The 20,119-nt window shown below is 46.8% G+C and overlaps 1 protein-coding gene across 1 annotated transcript; it reads right to left on the bottom strand.

Annotated features, from left to right (window-relative positions):
* Nucleotides 1-1,059: 1,059 nt before the first annotated feature.
* SCD (stearoyl-CoA desaturase) lies at nucleotides 1,060-16,410 on the bottom strand. Its single transcript, XM_063102442.1, has 6 exons — nucleotides 15,939-16,410; nucleotides 15,132-15,420; nucleotides 11,178-11,308; nucleotides 9,405-9,610; nucleotides 7,814-8,046; nucleotides 1,060-5,099 (listed from the first exon to the last, which is right to left on the bottom strand). Exons 1-6 carry the CDS (start codon nucleotides 15,963-15,965, stop codon nucleotides 4,900-4,902), a joined length of 1,086 nt encoding a protein of 361 aa, XP_062958512.1. The 5' UTR covers nucleotides 15,966-16,410; the 3' UTR covers nucleotides 1,060-4,899.
* Nucleotides 16,411-20,119: the final 3,709 nt, after the last annotated feature.

Below are 20,119 nucleotides of genomic sequence, written 5' to 3'. Positions count from 1 at the left end.
AAATAGGAGGAAATAAGCAGGTAGCAAAGAGCATAGTGAGGATACATGGTTTAAATTGTATGCCAGTTAGTGGGAGACAAAGTGGAGACTTGAAAGGAACACTGCAGTTATAGAACTGGAAAAATATTCCAACCTGAACATTTTAAACAAAATAAAGAGGGAAAGGGGCTGAAGGTAAAGCCAGATATTAATTGAAGAAGATGTCACTATCAACTTCAGATCTGGCAAGGCCTCACTGTATATAGACTTGATTTTTGGATACTCAGAATTACTCAGTCCTGTTTTCGGAATTACACTGAGAAAGTCATGCTGCTTGTTTAAGGTGAGGGTAACCTTAGGTTAGAAGGTGAGGTGACCTGGCAGCTGATTCTGGGGAGCTCCTAGAAGCCTAGGTATTGGTGAAGGTGACTCCTGCTGGAATGTGGAGCTTCTAACTGTAAAGTAGGTGCTTCTGTTTTCCACACATGGGGTCTCAGATAAAGTAGCAAAAGCTAAAAGTGAAAAAAACAAAAAAACAAAAAAACTTTTCCACCCCGTGATCAAGAAGCCCTCTCTATTCCAGGAACTTATGAATCTTCCTTTGGATTGGTTTCCCTCTCTCCTGCTGCTGTGCATCGGCATTCTCAGGAAGCTGTTTTACTCCCTGGAAAGGACTACCTTTCAGAGAGAAACAAGGAGGACCGCCCAGCCTGGGTTGCAAGGTCAAGAACTACTTTCCCAGAGAGTGTGTCTCCTGCTGCTCTTACTCTCCCAGTACCTATCTTGGGTCCATGTGACCAATCACATGACACGTGAGACCTGGCATTTCCCCAGGGCCAAGGTGCCAGATGGGGTTAATGTGTTTGATTTAGTGGCAATAGACTCCTGGTCTCCTGCTGTATGGAGCTTAACCTAAAGTTACCCCTTAGGAAGGGGCAGGGCGGGTTACTGGGGTATGAGTCAACCATCGTAGCTTCTTCTTTTATACTCTTAAAGGTACAGGACATAGTGTGTGAGTCACAGAAATAAGTCCCAGAAGACTGAATCACAGCCAAAAAAACCCTCCCAGACACAGTGCAATCAGATTCACTTCACTTTTATTATGAACAAACACAATCTCAGATCAGTACAACTAGCTTCAGAGTTGATATTAATAGAAATTACTCCATAATTATTCTTAGGTCACAAATAACTACTATCTCACATAAAAAGGGAAAAATCCCACCCCTTGAAGAAAAGGTATCCTGTGTATATCTCCATGGCAATAACTTTATGCATTCTCAAATTTTGTCTGGCTAGTTATCCACCACTTATCCAATGGATTCATACAGTCTCTCAGAGAGAACCAAATAGACTATGATAGCACCTGGGACACACGGACATATCAAGTTCATGGTGGACACTGCTACTATAAAAATACTCAGGACTTGAGAATTCCTCTGCTGAAGGATCCCAAAATGCTTTATATAAAAGCATTAGTCATGCCTCAAAACTGCCCTTTGAGGTAGGTCAGTATTATTATCCCCATTTTAACAGAAGGAAAACTGAGGCACATTACAGTTAAGTGACTTGCCCAGGATCACACAGTAAGTCAGTAGCACAGTGGTAGGAGAGGCCTTGGCCTTAACCACCAGTGAACATTGCCACCTTGCTTTCTTAACCTTCCATGTTGACCTATTTGAGCTACACTTACAGAGAATATTTCGGATACTAGCAAACTAAGGAGAAAATATTTCATTTAAAATGCTACAACCATCTTTTAATCTAAAAAAAAAGATAAATCAAATACATTCAAATTACTTCCACCCTCCATCAAATGTGGGCACTTAATAAAAATAAAAATAGCCCTAAGAAAACTTGCCAGAATGAAGCCCAGAGGGGAATCCTGCAAATCACTGTACTGATCATTCTCCAGCCAGTCTCCTTTTTTACCAGCCACTCGTGTAGGCTCTCAGGTGCAAAAGGACTCCACAAAGGGAGTGAGGGCAGGCTCATATGCAACACTGATTAGAAAAGATGTAAGGCACCCAAGTAAGTTGTCAGCACACCCACAAAGGACTGTTAGAAATTCAGACTTGAGCAGATCTGAGTTTTTCATTAATGTGTCACTTGAACTGAGCTTTAGAATCTTGAAAAGTATTCTTTACTCAGCAGACACACTCTACCTACACACCCGCATACACACTGGGGACCTTGGCCTGAGGTGTCCGTCCAACCTTGTGTAGGGTCATGGTATGGATCAGATCTATGGAACACGATTACAATAGAAAGAAGAGAAAGCTGTTTTTATTGTTCTTATATTATAAAGCAGGCATCTGATTACCTGTGAAATTAAAACTACCCAACAGACATTTTTCCAAGGGGTAGGCACACAGGTCAGTAGATCTAAACTACAGTGATCTTCCATTAGATTTTCTACTGAAATGAACAGCTGAAAAGACAAGGGTGTCTTTAGTCCAGGCTAACCCCTGTAGCCTCTATTCAGTTAACACAGGAAGAAAGGCCCTCCTCCCTTCCACCACTGGGGTTCAACAGTGGACAGAGCATTTGGTATTGTACATTTCCAATCTTAATAGAGCAAAGCCAGGCTTCTGCATTGATGACTGAGGTACAGGGACAGCAGTGGTCCAAGGTTCTCAAAACACTGATGTGTGTTTTTTCCCCCCAGATTTCTTCTATACTATTGTCTGCTCTAGGCTGTTATAGGGAATGCTGGTTTGCTGAACAGACTCTGTGTAGCAAAGTTCATGACATCTCAGGTCCAGGTCTCAGCCTACGGTGTGCAGTAGACCCTGGCTCCAGGGTATGGGGCCTCCTTTCGAAGTGAGGCACTTGGGAACTCGCCCTTGCTCCTTGTGCTTCCCAGTGAGGACTAGGCTTCCTCTTACTTCTACAAGCATTGCACCATCAGCTGGGAGCACTGACTCGGGTGGGCCAGCCTTACTGAGCAAGCAGGGGACATTCAGCATGTTCTCTGATTCTGACCCAGACAGGTGACTGAAAACAAACTCTCCTTTGCTCCATGGCTGGCTCACTGGCACAATGTGAATATTTGGCTTGGCTGTGCCTCATGAGAGTGAGCCTCATGGAGCCAGGGATGTTTCTAGGAGGGTTTGCCAGCCTTGTCTTGAGCCATCAGTGTGGGATGGCAGCAGAGGGGTGTAGGTGGAGACACTCTGGAAGCCACATGAAAGTAGCAGCTAGCTCTATGTTCTAAGAAGCAGTGGTTCAGTGACCCTGAGCATTCTGTCTGCAGGAGAGAGCTGCGTGGACAGCAAGTCATCACTGCCTCCGATTACACACAAAGGAGGATGCCTGTCCAGAGAAGGAAGAGAACATCAGGGAGGAGACAAAACCAGTAGAAGAAAAGGGACAGATCGGGTAAAGCCAGGAATCAGACATCAGGGTAATTAAGAGATTCCTACCTCTCCCCTCAGGCAGTCCTATACTTTAAGTTAGAGGTTTACAGAGCAAGGAAGTAATGATGGAGCCCAACATTGTGGGAGGAGCCTTCTAGTTTTTACTCATTCCAAGGAGAAATTGGAACTAATGAATGGACCTAACATCTAACTTCTTTTATTAGGACACCCAACAACTTACTCAATTACCTTCCAAATCCCCTGGCAACATATTCTCAGAGCCCTTCTTTTGTAAAGTTATCTCTTAGGAGCTGCCTACAGGCCCCGCCCCTCAACATCTCCATCTCCTGTTGGGGGCCGGGGTGGGAGGGATAGATAACCCAGCTAATTCCTCCTCTCTTTTAGTTTCTTCAAACATCCTTCTTTCAGAGGAACAGACTCTAAATATCTAAGGTTCCAAGCAAAGTATATATGTATTTATATTTTTATGTTTGACCCAACTCCACCTCCTAAAATCCTTCCTTTCCCATCTTATTACTATGAGGGGAGAGTGACCAATACTCTGAAGATGACAGACCAGAAAGATTTAAGAATTGTGATGGGCAACTCATGGAATCCTCAAAATTTGATGAGCAGCGCTGTATTTACCAGTTATGGAGACACCCAATTACAAGACTTTTTGTCCTATGAAATAAGAAATCTCCTTATTATTAAAGAAGAAAAATCCTTCGCCAGCAGTGGCCACTTTTACTACAAACTAAAAGCTTTATCATCAGCCCAAACTATATTGAGACGTTGAGATTTGCTTTTGTTCTAGCACTGCCAAGTTCCATGGCTGTTCCCTACCCAGTGTCAGGAGAGAAAGGAAGCATGCTATGGGGTGAGGCTCCAAATCCTCACTAGGCAGCTGTACATCTGATCCTGGCAAGAGTTTTCTCTTGCCTTGTTTCCCGCCTTGACCCCATCTCCTCACTTACCAGTCAGACCGTGCATGCTACCTCTCTCCCCTGACTATTCACCTGCATTTGAAGCTTTGTGCCAATAAAGTTATCTTTCCATTCCATCTAGCAAAAGCCTGAGCTGAAGATAATTAACAGGGGACTTCCCAGAAGATTTTGCTGTATCTCTAGCTTGAGCCACCTACCTTGAAGCTCAGGACAGCTCAAGGTAAGAGAGTTATCTGGGGCAAAGACCAATGGTTTTAGACTACAGAAAGGTTGTCTAAGCTTTGGAAGCTGGACACCCACCAATAACTGACGAGTGGTTTTGCCTGGGAGGCAATGAGGGAAAAAAGAAAGCAAGGTGAAAAGATCAAAGCAAAGAGAAAGACAATGGGACTAGAACAGAAAGAATGTAAGAGAAGAAATAAGTATATCAGCTTAGCATCATAAAGGCAGAGTTGTTGGCTTTCAATACTTTTGCATTTTAAAAGAATACTGTACTGGAATGGGTTAACATCATCATCTTTAGCGTTCTGGTAGCATTATTCAGTAGTTAATAAACAGAACATTAGAACTCTGCCCAGGTGGCTTTTGAAAAAGGAACCTGAGGGACCCAAAACTCAGCCACTCTTGTAGCTTCCATCTCCAGTTCTTTTAATCCTGGCCAAGATGGCAGCCTTGGATACTCTCTTCCGGTCATAAGCCAGACCAAGGGCAGCCATGCAATCGATGAAGAATGTGGTGAAGTTGATGTGCCAGCGGTACTCACTGGCAGAGTAGTCATAGGGAAAGGAGTGATGGTAGTTGTGGAAGCCCTCACCTGGAACAAAAGAAAGCAGAGGAGTTATGGAGCTACTGTGGATTGCTGTCTTCCTGATCTTTGTACACTGGTTATCTAGCAGGATATCTTGGACCTGGGAGAAACTTGCTCATGTTGAATAAAGATGAATCCAGTCTCTTCCACTCTGAACCAAATAGATCCCCTCAGAGGCCATTCAAGAAACAATTCGAGAGACCATGGTCACCCAGGGCTGTCTGGGAGCCTTTGTGAGAGGAGGACTGGAAGTTTCTCTCAGAGGTCAAGATGACTAGAGAAAAGCTGCTACTACTAGGAATGGACTGTTGATTAGAAAATTCCAGAGCTTCACTAAATATTGGCCTGAGACCCTAAAGGCTCTGTGCTATGTGCATGTGTTCAGGTGGGAAGGAGAGTCCATAATTAAGAACTTTGACAGTGAGTAAAGGAGTAAAGGAGCACCCTTTCCCCACCCTACTGGTACTACTTCTGAGGCTGGGAGGTTTTTAACAGAAAGGGTGGCAGTGGCCAAAAGTCAGAAGAAAGGAGGCCCAGCCCAGCGGCTAGAGTTTCCTTGGCTAATGCTGGGTCAGGGTGGGTTGCTCTGCCTTCCGATTCTTTGGGCTTTGACCCTGGTATGGGAGTGGTGCTGATAAAACAGAAGCTCTCTGAGGGAAGAAGAATCAAAATGCTTAGATATTCCCTCTAACTTCCAAGATTCTGAGAACTCTTGGGACGAGTGTTTCACTTTGCTGGATACAGGAAATTCTGGATTCAGGACAAGTTCTGTAATGAGTAAAACTTTGGAAACACAGGTAGTTTGCCAACTCTTGGCAGGACTCTTCTTTCTGAACCGTATCCAACAATAGCGATACTGACCCTTATCAGGTGGGGTAAAGTCAGGGTAAAGAATAGCTAATAAAAGAGCTTGTTGGGCCCTTTGTAGCTAAAAATACCCCCATATACAGTAGTAATGATATTAACAACAAGCAAGTGAAGGAAGTCCTGCAGAGCACATGACACCATCTGGGGCATCTCAAGGTATGTGCTCCCTCTGTGACACCTGGTTATCCACAGTGTCAACTGAGCAGGGGGGTGGGATACTGCCAAGGCTAAAGGGACGGACAGGATTACTAATTTCTTAAACGGTTTTTCAGCTAGACTCTGTGTAAGCACTAACCAGGCCAAAGTTATCAGAGTTCAAACTGAATCAGACACACACACCACTGACAAGGGAGGAAATACAAAGGAGAGCCAATAGGTGGAAGAAGGACAAGACTTTACAAATGGGACAGTAAGAGAAAGCCTAAGAAAGGCTCAAGGAGGAAAGCCAGCTTTGGCAGAGAGAAGATGAGCATGTGATTGTGGGAGGTAATTCAAGAAACAAAAAGATTAGAATGGCAGAAACAGAGCTGGAGGAGAACAAAGGGTGAGGTGCCGAGGAAGGAAAGCAGCAGTGCAGAGAAGCGAGTCATCACTTTGACAAAGCACGATATTGACAGCCACTTTGAACTGATGCTCATGAACATGCTGGAACTGAGGGAGTTCACTACAGATCCATTTGCAATACAGGACACATCTCATTCCAGAGAATTCCATTTCTATGAAAATCTCAGATCTATACAGTATGGGTGATTTATGTCAATCCTGGGTCAGAGTAAGAACATGCACAATGGCTGAAGGGAAGGGGGAGATGCATGAAAGTTAAAAAGAGGCAGGCAAAAACGTTTTTAATAAAGATAGGGAAGATGGTCAGTGTTGAGAATATAAAGGAAGATTTTAAAGAGAAACAAAATGAGTGTGTTAGGCAATCAGTGTGCATAAATGTGTGGAGCAGAGCGGCTGCCTTGGTATTACTGGACAACCAACAGCACTGATCACCGGTAAGGAGAGAGGCCACAGGATCTGCTGAAGGAAAATAACTTGAGGCTTTGGTCAAAGTCTATATTCAGTTGGAAAGAAGGACAGGGAAAAAAAAGAAGACAGACGGTAGAACCCTGTTGTCTTAGACTCTGGCAATTGAGACTAGAATTACAGAGAAATAAATTCAGGAATAGTCAACATTAGGTCAGTGAGCGGAAACTTGTGATCAAACTGTTTATTCCCTAAGCCACGTGGGGGGAATAGAAGTAGAAGACACAAAAGGACAAGAGGAGACAAGGTGGTAGGTGGTGGCAAAGGGCTGCCAACAGTTGCTTGGATGTTTGAGTACAGCAGGGAGATAAAAAATACTAGTGGCACACTTGAAGCTTATTGAACTAAATTGTAATTAGTTATTCTACACTTTATACGGCATGTTTATCAGCACCACACTCTCCCGAGTGAGCCATGGGCCGGCCCTATACGGCATGTTTAAATATAAAACGCTAGGCTCACTGGCCACTCAGATGACTCTATTGTTCTATTTATGCATTCCCTGCCCCAAGCAAGACTGCAGCCCAGCCTAGAGGTGAGTGAAAAAGGAAAACTCAAAGGTGCTCATTATACACAGCATTAGGAGATTGTTTTGGAACTTGTGATCAAAGGCAGTATTACTTTTTACCCTTTCCTTTTTACATAAAATTTGTTGCCTGAATCACATGAGGGTTTTCCAATATATCGCTCCACAGTTTTACAGTGGAAAAACTTAGATACACAGTGGTCATAAAAACAGGTTAATCTGGTTTTTCTGGCTCCTAGCCTGATACCCTAAATCAGCAGACCACTAGATGTGGTCTTGCTGTGGACTGCTGACTTACCCACAGCTCCCAGTGAAACCAGGATATTCTCTCGGGGGCTAATGTTCTTGTCATAAGGGCGATATCCGTAGAGGTGGGCGGCACTGTTTACCAGCCAGGTGGCATTGAGCACTATGGCGTAACGCAGCAAAGTGGCAACACACAAGCTGTTTTGAAAAGTTTCACCCCAGAGACACCAGGGCACAAGTGTGGGCAGGATGAAGCAGAGCAGCAGGATACCTGATTTGTAGTACCTACATGGAGAGATCATACACTGAGTCAGTGGCCTTGCCTGGATTTTCCACTCTCACTAGGTTGAGCTCTTTCCTCCTACATTACGAGTATAGTGCAGCAGAAAACAGCAAGAGGGAATGGGATTATTTTTAGATGAGGTAATGAGGAGGAATTAAATAACTTTTCTAGGATCCTACCACTAGGAACCAGTGGAGCAAGGATGGAGTGCTTGTCTCCTGAGTACGTCACTCTTTTTTACTGGAGCATCATGCCATGCTGGTAAAATAGGTGACGTCCAAATTACAAACTAGAAAACAGAGTTCTTCCCAGATTGTCCTTCCTTTCTTCCTTTGGGCTCCTTCCCAAAGGATGGACTCATCAGTGCTCTTTTGCACAGTCTGTGTTTAGTTGTAATGCTACTATTTCCTGCTAGCAACCCTCTAATTCTTTGCTCTTCTTTTCCATTAGAGAGGCATACTGAGTTCCCTTGATCACCTGCAGGTCTCTGTCCCTCTGGAGGCCCTGTCCCATCTTCATTCTCGATGTAGACCAGGCTGTTGAATTCCAAGGAAATCAGTTCCCTACATCCCATCCCTTCAACAGTCTTCTTTGACTTTTGTATCACGCTATTCCCTGCATCCAACTCCTTTCCATTCCTGCCACTGCTTCCCCAGCATGGATCCTTGCTACCTCTTAACATGTGTCCCTGCCTCTCATCCCTACGTTTCGATTGTTTCTTTCACCTGTCCTAAGAACAACCTTCCTAAAGGACATCTGTGACTATGCCTCATTGCTGCTCAAACAACTATTAATGGTTTCCTATTGCCTACTGAATTAAACCCTAAGTCTGCTTTTAGGACTCACTACACCCAAAACTTCAAGCAAAAGGACTTCTGCTAGAACGTGCTCAATGCTTTAGCTCATTCTGTTCTTTCTCGTCACACTGTCCCTCCCCACACATACTTGTGAAAATCTCTATCCATTGGTGGATTTCAGTGGGCTTTCTTCAGAAACCCTTCCCTGATGTTCTCCACTAATCAATCTCCCTCTCCTTTGTATCTCTTATGGTACAGAAAATATTACACCTTGTGTCATGTTTTTTTGGATACAGCCTTATTCCTTCAACCCTCCTACAAACTACTTGAAGGTAAGAACTAGGCTATGTTCATTTTTGTATCCACAGCTGTCATAGGTCAATAGACATTTGTTGAGTTTAATTGGTTTAATTAAGATAGCTCAGAGAGAAAGAAACAGCACACTAATCTATAGCTGTGGGCCTGTGGGATGTTAAAAATTGGGGTTTTAAATAATGATTCTGAACACGCAAACCCAGTAAATTTCTCAGCCGTATCCCCAGTTCCAGCACCACTACACTCACCTCCTCTGGAACATCACCAGTTTCTCAGATTTTAGGTCAGACAAGTCTAGCAAACCGCCTTTCTCTTTGACAGCTGGATGTTTGCGCACAAGCAGCCAGCCCACATGAGAGAAGAAAAAGCCACGTCGGGAATTATGAGGATCAGCATGTGTTTCTGAAAACTTGTGGTGGGCACGATGATCTCGGGCCCATTCAAAAACATCATTCTGGAGGGACAGAGAAGAGGAATGTAAGTATGAGCAGACACCCTCTGAGGAGGATTTCAATGGATAGATATCTTCGAGAGCCCACAGCTCTCAGACCAACCTCACAAAATACGCGGGAGTCTGAGCTCCAAAGGAGTCATGGAATTGCCTCCTCTCTTCTCCCAACTTGCCACTGAAACTCAAGTGGAAAAGCAATGTAAGGTCCCAGGCTCACATGAATAGGACTGCTACTTCTGGAAGGTTATTTGGTAGGTAGAATGGAGGTTAAATCATATAGAGCTCAGATGGTTTCATTAGGAAAGAACGCAACAGTTCTTCAGACAAGGAATGTTGGAAAAGATCCTCGTGGGATGCCTGGGCAGCCCTATGTCCTAGGGTCCTGGTCAGTGGATAAAGATGCAGGGAGTTCCATCCTGATGCCTTGGCAAGAGACAGCTCACACAACCCAATGACAAAGCCAATATGTACCCCATGATCATGAACCACATTTCCAAATGACCTCTGAGCTTCTCTGGGACACTTTTTTTTTTTTTTGCTGGCCAGTATAGGGATTTAACCCCGAACCTCGGTGTTAGCACTACGGCCTAACCAACTGTACTAACTGGCCAGTTTTCTGGGACTCTTTCCATCTCTTAAAGAATGTGCCAATATCTCTTCCTTTCCTTTGCCCCACAGGACATCAGGAGCCTTCAAGGTCTAAGATGATATGGCAGAGATGATTATGCAAATGTGGTAAGTACCCAGGATACCGTCAAGACTAATTTAGTTTTCTTTTTGCCTCTTGCTCTAAGCTAAACCCCACACCACATGCTATCCGTTGCCCATCGCTACAGCTTAATAGCTGTGAGAGTTCCCTTTCACCAATCCCTTTCATTCCATCTCTGCTGTAACTTTTTGCCTCAACAAACCTCAATACTTGACTTAGCTAGCTTGGTAGCCCAAGACAGTACCAAAATATTGGGTTGGTCTATCTAACCTTTCAGTGACTCAGTTTCCTCATCTGTAAAATGGGGATAATAATAGTGTACCTACTTCCTAAGACTGTTGTGAAGATTTAATGAGTTAATCTATGTCAAGTGCATAGATTAGTGCCAGGCATAGTCAGCGCTGTAAAAGTGTTTGCTCTTATTATCTGAAAACATGGAGTTCATGAGTCTATGAAGCATCAACTTCAATCCCATTGTGGTGGGGTCCTAATATATTCACCTTAAATAGTGAATTTATTGTCCAGTGTCTGCCCAGGAAACCAGGGTCAGTCCCTGGCTTATGTGCCACAGCCCCTTATGATGGATTGCAGCAGCCAGACCATGTGATAACACGGGGACCTTAGGGTCAAGAATAATCCTGTATATCAAGAGTATTTCCTATCTGTCTCCTATTTCTCTTTTCCAGTGACTCAGAAGCATCTTCATGCTTTACAGGCCTAACGGCTAAGCCTACCCTTGCGGTGACCACAGCAGAGAGGAGAGTGAAATGGCTGTCCAGGTGTGGCTCCTCAGGGTGCTGACTCCCTCCACTCTTCCCCAGCATCATTGACAGGGTGGAGAGAAAAAAGCCAGCTTCTTACCTGGAATGCCATTGTGTTGGCAATGATCAGGAAGACCCGCAGGGGCAGCCGCGCTTTGTAAGTTCGGTGGCTCCACAGGCGATGAGCTCCTGCTGTTATGCCCAGGGCACTGATAAAATAGTAGACTACTCCTGCCAGGATAAGACAGTGGGCAGTCACCAACCCAGGTCTCCTTTAGGCTTTGTGAGGATCTGCTTTACCCTGAACTCTAGGAATACCTTGTTCTCTTAGGCCTCTTAGGTTTTACCACTTGAAAAATACTATCACTTCCCAGCCTCTCAACCTAGGAATTGAGATAAGCTAAGGAATCCCACAAACTAAGGAGTCAGAAAGGCAGGTGAGAGACAAGGGCGCTCACCAATCAGCCACTGTCGTTCTCAGTCTGCAGGGGCATTCATTATCCCAGGGCCTATCTCTTTTGACCTTCAGCTAACCTCTTCTAAGATTTTAAGAGCCACAGACTACTCCTAAAGAGCTTAGGACCCATAAGGAAGGGTGTTATTAAAATAACAGCCAGGGGGCTGGCCGGTTAGCTTAGCTGGTTAGAGTGATGTGTTATAACACCAAAGTCAAGGGTTCAGATCCCGGTACCAGTCAGCTGCAATAAAATAAAAGAAAATGAAACAGAATAACAGCCAGTACAATCTGGGCACTGACCAATATGAGGAGCCCTGAGGTGAAGGGTACACTCAGGGGACTTACAACTATGGCTATTTACCAATTGGTATAAAAGCATTTCCATGTTTTAGCAGGCAGTGTGGCCATTTCAGGGAAAAAAAATCAGCGCTGCATGAAAGTCATATTTATAATGTCTTAAGTTTTATCAAGGATTTTAATATTCTCTAATTCACTGGATACCTTGAATGGGATAGGTGGTATTAATATCCTCACTTTGTAGCTGAAGAAATAGATGTTTATCCAAGGTCACATGGCTAGGAAAAAATGGAGCCATGGTTTGAAACTAGGTTTTCTGTTAACATGAAGTTCATGTTCCGGCTAAGCCATCTACCTCTCCAAGATGTGTGCACAGTTCCTGTGTCTCCTTTGCCATTTCCCTGTCAATGGCAGGATATGCTCAAAGTTGTCATGAAGCACCCATCATCATCCTGCCTCCCATCCTGGAGGCCCAGAGGCTCAGGAGGTACCAGTTATAATCTCTAAGGGGAAGTAGGTTGCTGGGTGTACCCATTTCTTCCTCTGTTCAGTAGCTCTAGGAGGCAGGGACTGAGGCCTTGGTAGAAACTGTTGTTAACAATGTCTCATTCCTAGGAAAACAGCTAGAAACAATGGATCCTCAGTGGGCACAGAACCTCGTTGCAGTTGGGGACACCACACATTGTAACAAATTGTCCTGTGATCTTCTGCAGCCATAGACAGTTTCCTAAACAGCCTCCTCCTCCACCCTATCCGGTGCCTCCTACAAGATCCCCAAGAGAGCCATAGATCCACAGTCTGTCCCAGTGAAAGTTCCATCTACATTCCCTCTGGCTGGGATTAAGGCTACAGGTGACCAGCGGATCTCAAGCCATGTGGTGACTGATATCTTCCCAGAAACAGTATCTGACTGCATCTGTCCCTGGGAAAACCACAGTTGAGCTAGAGCCCTCCAATCACCAAGGGAGAAGAAAAATAGCTTTGGGCAAGAAAGCAGAAGCACTCTGTTCAGAACCAAGGAAGCTTCTAGGGTTGTTTCCTGCCACAGAAGATCCTGGCAAGTTGACTTAGAAAGCATATAATATCCTGTATTAACAAGGGAATGGTGAAAAGAGCCCAGGCACTCTGGTGCCTTTTCTATCCACACCTCTAAGTCTATCAGATAGAAATGTTTAAGTCAGTTGGAAATTCATTCTCTCTTCCCCAGGGCAAGGATTGTTAATGTCCAAAAATTGAAGGTTAAACAACATCTCATAGTTTTGGCCCTAAGAAAAGAGACTTGGGTTTTGGCCTTTGGCCCTCAGTGTTGCCAGAGAAATCTATTCAGCCGTTCCGTACCCTGAGGGCTGTTCTGAGAGGCTCCAATATGAGATACAAGGCTCTCAAAATTGCTGGGAATCAAGAGAAATGCTGGAATCACAACCAGTTGCTAATTTAACATTGTTCTTAGGGATCAAACAAGAAAAGCTCCTAAACACTGAGGGTGGGACGAGAAGGTGCCCAAGCTAAGTCCTCTGACCCCACTCCCCATCCTCCTTGTTCCTTAAGACGAGAGGGGTTCTGACATCCCCATTATCAGGATGATCATTCTGTCTGTTAAGCAGTCCACCAAAGGGCCTGGGACAAGAGTAAGATTAGTCACCATCCAGTCTCTGTGTGCCAGGTTTCTGTCCAAAGGCACAGCACACACCCATGGGCAGGGCACCCAAAAGGTAGCGGGCACAGCCTTGGCTTTGGGATAGCATTCTGCTCCCTGCACTAGCAGCTGAGGTTGGCCAAGCAGGTGCAGTCTGGTCAAACTCTGGCCTACAGGGAGTGCTGAGGCTGGAAGGGCCTTGCAGGCGACAAAACTACTGCAACTGGAGTTCTGTTGGATTCTCAGAGGGGCTAGAGAACAGATCTCTCCCTCCCCTCACAAGTATAACAGCACTTCCATGCCTGTCCTGCTCACTATGTCTCTGCTGCAGCTATGACACACATAACCAAAGGAATACTACACTCCCAATCCTAAAAAATGACTGTGGCCCCCAATTGGTACTGAGAAAAACTGAGATCTTAAGAAAGGGGATATTCTCAGTTGCATTTCCCTGTGGCACCCAGAGGATTGCCAAAGACAAAGCTTGAGGGAATAGATCTCACCATATCTAGAAGATCTAGGAGGTCCCCAGTGAGGAAACAGCTAATACATGGTCTACCAGCACTTCCACATAGCTACCCTCCAAGAGTGAGCTGTCAGAAAGTACCCCACTCCTGAGACTGCCCTGTAAAACCTCAAGTTGTTTTCTGGAGAGGGAGTCTTCACTCACCACCCCTCAGAGGGGCCCAGGATCTATACAGCTCCCTGCTCTCCCTTCCCAAATCATGCTTATGGGGACAGAGATGAAAATGCCTGCAGAGCGCATGTGTATATCCAGGGGGCAGGGCCCTGCTATCGGCCCACACCATGGATCCCTGAAAGAGCTGAGCTAAAGGCAGGTCAGGGACAAACTGGGAACCGTTTCCATCATTACAGCAGCCTCAAGGCTGGGGATGCTCAGGGCTGTCCTTTCTGGCCTAGCCTGGCTGTCCCTGGCATCAGGAGAGAGGGGTTGGAGCAGGCTGGGTGGGGAATGGAACATCAAACATTTCTTCAACCTTATTTCATTCTGAGAACATTTTGTTGATTGGCATGTGCAGCACCCTGGAGACCTACATGGAGTAATAGAGCAACACCTGGTGTAACCTGGGTCATACAGAAGCTTTCTTTATCTTTCTCTAACAAAGAAGCCTGGTCTGGCCATGGGGTCAGGTCAAAATCATTTTGTGGATAACTACATGTGTCCCTCTCTTTTCAATTAACTCTTCTTCAGAAGTTTCTCCTTGCTTTATCCCATGACCTTGGGCAACATATACCCTAGAAAGCTACTGGTCCGGTACCATGTTCCCATGACTCCCAGGTAGGGGCCTTGATTCTTGTGGCAGTCAGGGCTGGAACAGACAGCCAAGCAAAAGATTCCAACAAAAAAGTTCTTTTGGGGAAAGCTGACTCTCTGGCAGATGTCTAGACTTCAAAGCCCGCAGTGCATGGTCTGAAGGCTCCCTCCCAACATCCACATTAGAAGGGACCACCGGAATTGACACTCTTGTCCCCCTCAATGCCCCTAGGCTCCATTCCCAGCCCAGTCAGCCTCTCAGGCAACCAAAGGGAAATGGCTGGGAAACTGGGCTGGGAAGGGCTGGTGCTATTTAAGATCCTGCCTTATTAAAAGTGCAGTGAGAAACCTGGGGTACTCGGTCAGGAGGACAAGGAAACCTGCTTACCCCAGAGCCAGGTGTAAAACTTGCATGTGGGAACCAACACGATCCCATACAGGGCTCCCAAGTGTAGTAGAGACATGAGGATGATGTTTCTCCAGACATATTCAAGCTTGGGCTTTGGGCCCTCCTTATCCTGGTAGCTTGGGTCATGTATATCATCTTTGATTTCAGGGCGGATGTCTTCTTCCAAGTAGAGGGGAGTCTTCTCCAACTTGCCTCCTCCATTCTGCAGGACCCTGGAGGGAGGCGCTATGATGGTGGTGGTGGTGGTGGTGGTGTAGGAGCTGGACATCTGGAGGGGAGAGGTGGAGTCAGGAGAGAGGAGACACGTGGAGGCAGCAGGGACCGCTTCCCTCTAATCAAGCTGGGAGAAGAGTGGAGTACAGGCACAGACCCTGCCCCAGGTTTCTGGGGGGTAGGGTGTGCCCGGAGTTGGAAGAGGATGAAGTTCCCAGAAACTGTGCAGATAGATTGGGGGCGGAGTGGGTGGAACCTCGGGGCTGAAGGGGCAGTGGAAAGGAGAGATGAAACACTCGCACCACTACGAACACACAAAGGAAAACCCACATACATACATAAAGGTGCCGGCACGACCGGATTTGTTTACTTTAAGCTTAAGAAACAAAAGTTGGGGAATCAAGTCTCCTAACTACAATCTACATTCCCCACCGACTGCAGGCAGTACAACTCGAAAAAAATGGCCAGGTCCTCCCCGGAGCCCTCAATCCTCTCCCCCACCGACGAGTCACCTAGAACCCGACCGCGCCGGCGGCGACCCCGAGGTGTGGGGGCCATTGCTTGGAAGCTCACCTCCTCTTGCAGTAAGTGGGCCGGCATCTTGACGCTCGGACGCAGGGATCACTTTCCCAGGGTTGGGACCGGGGAGCGGAGTTGGGAGCGCTGGCGCAGAGGGTGGACTTCTGTTCCGGAGCCCGCCTGTGCGCGGCTAGACCCGGCGCTGCGCTCGGAGCCCTGCTCTGCGCCTCGCACGCCGGATGGGCGTCGGGGCCGACCTGCGATGCGAGGATCTCCCCGCGCTGGGGATTTAAAGGCTGGAGCTGGCAGTGGGTGACGGTGTCCCGTATTTCCTCAGACCCCTTTTATCCGCTGCCAACAAGGGGCAAAGTGCGCCTAGTTGACCGGCCCGGGCAGCCCCGCGTGGAGGTGAGGGTGGGAGAGGGGAGGAGACAGGGAGCCCAGGCGTGCAGCGACCAGAGCCCGGGCGCCGGGATGCTGCAGACTCCAGCACCGCGCCGCCCCTGCCCCCGGGGAAATGCTAATGAGGCTTCTGTAAACTCTGGAGCGTCATTGGCCAAAGGGAATTTGGTGCCACCTCGTCCCGCTGTCGCCATTGGCTCGGCGCAATCTGCTGTTCCCTGTGCCGCGAGCTCCTAGCTCCCCCTCCCCTCTTTCTCCTTCTCGGCTTCTCTTCCCCCGGCCGCTAGGCCTCTGCCCGCACCCCGCGGCGTCGGAAGCGCTCAGGAGCTTTCTCTACCGGAGCGGGAGAGGACCTGGTCCAGGGGTGGGGGTGGGGACGAGCCCGGGACGGGCCCCGGGCACGCCGCGCACGGCTGGGCATTGGGGAAGTTTCACGGGAGACGGTGGGGAAGCACGGTGGCGCCCACCACTCACAACTCCATCCTGTGTGCCCGTGCCCCCAGGCGCGTGGGAGGGGAGACGTGGCTACCCCCCCCCCCCCGGTCCTGGGTCGGGAGCCGCGCGGGAGCGTGAGATCCCGCTTCCCTCCCGAGCAAGTGCCGGGGGCTCGGTCCGCGGGCGAACAATGGCTCTGCCCCGCCCCCCAGCTACGCGTGCTAAGCAGAGACCGCGCCGAACTCGGGCCGGATCTCCAGACGCGCACACGGACGCACGTGTCCCTGTGCCTGCACGCGCGCTCCGCGCTCTGTCACCTGGGCCGCTCGGCAGTCCCATCCCATGCCCAGCCTCCAAACGCGTGCGGGACGTTTTGGAGATTGTTCAGATTATCAGGTTGCAATTTTGGGGTCTTCTTCGTGGATAAAGGCAGGAAGCACAGACATGTGTTTTCACCCAGCAGCAGGCGAAAGGACTTGTATGTGGAATGACAATAGGTAGCAGGCATTGAATTATTACTGCAAGCCAATTCGAAAGAATAATTTTACTTCATCCTCATTGTGACCCTAGGAAGTGGGTACTGCATTATTCCTGGGTACTCCATTATTCCATTTTAAAGATGAGGAACGTGAGCTATGGAGAGATAGAATAACTTGCCTATGGTCACCGCAGCCAGTAAGTGGTGGGGCTAGGAGTTGAGCCCAGAAACGTGGTGCAAGAGCCTAAGTTCTCAATCCCGGCTCAGAACCACGTTGCCCTAGTTGTCTGAGATGCTCTGATCTCACCAACCTGCCCTCTTTTCCACATTTTCTCTGGGCTTGTGGGAGCCTTTCCATGAGAGCTGGGAACCTGGCTGACCATGCATCCGCCCAGGCTCCTCCCATGCCCCTGTCTCAAATGCTGCCCCAGGGTCCTTCCTCTGGGAAGAGGAGAAAATAAGGAGTTCTGTGCCAGCTAGCGGCTTCTCAGGAAGAGAGGCACCTGGGATTGCCTGGGAGGACTGAGCAACTCCCTGTTGGGCACTGGCCTGAAGGTCAGGCCAACTCCCTGGCCAGTGACCAGGTCCTTCCATTCCAGTCCTGGTACCCTGCCCAGTGCAAAAGTTCTAAATGAGACTAGATGTTTCAGATATGGACAGCTCATATAGTCACGGTTCAGAAGTTCTCAGTGTGTGGAACAAATATACATACACATGCTGCTCCTCTTCAGGTTCTCTCTGCAATGTCTGATTTGCTTAATTCCTTTAAGTTCACTCTTTGTCTTAGTCTATTTGGGCTGTATATTTGTGTTTTCTGTTGCTTATAACAGAATGCCTGAAACTGGGTAATGTTTTAAAAAAAAAAAAGAGGTTTATTTCCTACAGTTTTTGAGGCTGAGAAGTCCAAGGTTGAGGGTGTCTTCTTGGTGGGGACTCTGTACAGAGTCATGTGTCAACACAGGGTATCACATGGCAAGGGCTGGTCAAGAGCACATTTCCACATGCTTTCTTCTTCCCCTTGTAAAGCCCCTAGTCTGAACCCCTTAAACCATTCCTGGACTGGCTGGTTAATTCACTTGGTTAGAGCATGGTGCTGATAACACCAAGGTCAAGGGTTCAGATCCACAAACCAGCCCTCCCCTTCCTCCCCACAAAAGGGCATAGTCCTCATGATCCAATCACCTCTTAAAGGCCCCACCTTTCAAATGCCATAATCAGATTTCCCACCATCTTAACTCTGCCAAATTGGGGATCAAGCTTCTACTTGAGATTTGGAGGGGACAAATATTCAAACCACAGCAGACTGCTATGAAAAAGTACCATAGATTAATTGGCGTTTACAACAGGAATTTATTCTCACAGTTCTGGAGGCTGAGAAGTCCTAGATTAAAGCACCAACAGATTTGGTGTCTGGTGAGGGACGGCCTCCTGGTTCATAGAGGGCCATCTTTCTGCTGTCTTCACATGAGAGAAGGGTGAGGGATCTCCCTGAGATGTCTTTTATAAGGGCACTAATCTTATTCATGAGGGCAGAAAATATTCACAAGAGCATCACCTCTCAAAGCTCCCACCTCCAAATACCATCACATTAGTAATTAAGTTTCAACATATGAATTTTGTCAGCACCATGCTCACCCAGTGACCTAACCAGCCATCCCTATATGGGATCCGAACCCGTGGCCTTGGTGTTATCAGCACCACACTCTCCCAAGTGAGCCACAGGCTGGCCCTCAACATATGAATTTTGGGGGGACATAAACATTCAGGCTGTTGCACTCTTCAATGAAGAAGATTCAGGATTTATTCTGGGGTATATCCTTAATTGTGGCTGAAAATGGCTCTACCATCAAGACCAGCTTTCTTTCTCTTTAACTGCCTAAGTGTATTTGACCCTTTTTCCTCCAGATCTTGGACTTCATCAGGGAACAATTTGAAAAAATCAGGGTTCCATATCATTTATTTTCTGCCAGAGAAAGAAAGGGGAGGCCTGCCAAGACAAAAATGCAGAACAGGATAGGGGCTGGCTGGTTAGATAAGTTAGTGAGAGTGCGGTATTATAGCACCCAAGGTCAAGGGTTTGGACCCCCATACCAGCCAGCTGCAAAAAAAAAAAAAAAAGAAAGAAAGAAAAGAAAAAAGAAAAGAAAAAAAAGTAGACTAGGACTATTGTATTTCTCTCTAAAGACAGGATGCTGCCCTGAAGGGAAAGCTTTGGGAGTCCAGAGAAGGTGTGGATTAGGGAGAGAGAATTTCAAGGAGATATGGTTAGAGCCCATCTCACCATTGAAAACTACGATAGGGCCAGCCCGTGGCTCACTTGGGAGAGTGTGGTGCTGATAACACCAAGGCCAGGGGTTCGGATCCCATATAGGGATGGCTGGTTAGCTCACTGGGTGAGCATGGTGCTGACAGCACCAAGTCAAGGGTTAAGATCCCCTTACCTGTCATCTTTAAAAAAAAAAAAACTATGATAAAATGGTGACTGGTTTATCCCATGCATATCAATCATATGGCTAAGATTATGTCACCCATTACTTTAAAACTCTCAGTAGCTCACTGCCCACAAAATATGGCTATTATATGGTAGGAATGATACCATGAGCCTTGGTATCAAGAAGTACTAGGTCAGTGACAAATTACAAGTTATAAATAAGTATACGACCAATATTTGTATACAATTCAATTTACATTGACTTAGCTGGTAGATATTTTAGCATATAAGAAGAAAGTACAAAGTATACTTGGGGATGGAGATTGAAGCTATAAGCTTTCCTCTACGAAAAGGGGCACAAGGTACCATGGAAGTTTTTAAATTTTGTTTTGATTCTTCAACTCAAGAGAGCAGGAAAAAACAGGCCCCCTTTAACCATCTTGAGTAAATAAGGTCTCAGTAGTAAGAAATCACAGAAGACTATCTCCC

Source organism: Cynocephalus volans, chromosome 7 (genome assembly GCF_027409185.1).
Source record: "Cynocephalus volans isolate mCynVol1 chromosome 7, mCynVol1.pri, whole genome shotgun sequence".
Lineage (NCBI taxonomy): Eukaryota > Metazoa > Chordata > Mammalia > Dermoptera > Cynocephalidae > Cynocephalus > Cynocephalus volans.
The sequence above is the reverse complement of the archived record's forward strand: the minus strand, read 5'-3'. Positions and strand labels throughout refer to the sequence as shown.

What these genes read in the sequence shown, in the direction of transcription:
- SCD (XM_063102442.1), bottom strand. Translation starts at nt 15,965, where the DNA reads ATGCCGGCCCACTTACTGCAAGAGGAG. An exon ending in GTTTTACACCTGGCTCTGGG is followed by an intron (nt 11,309 to 15,131) that starts GTAAGCAGGTTT and finishes TTATCCTGGCAG; the next exon opens with GAGTAGTCTACTATTTTATC. An exon ending in CCAACACAATGGCATTCCAG is followed by an intron (nt 9,611 to 11,177) that starts GTAAGAAGCTGG and finishes CTGTCCCTCCAG; the next exon opens with AATGATGTTTTTGAATGGGC.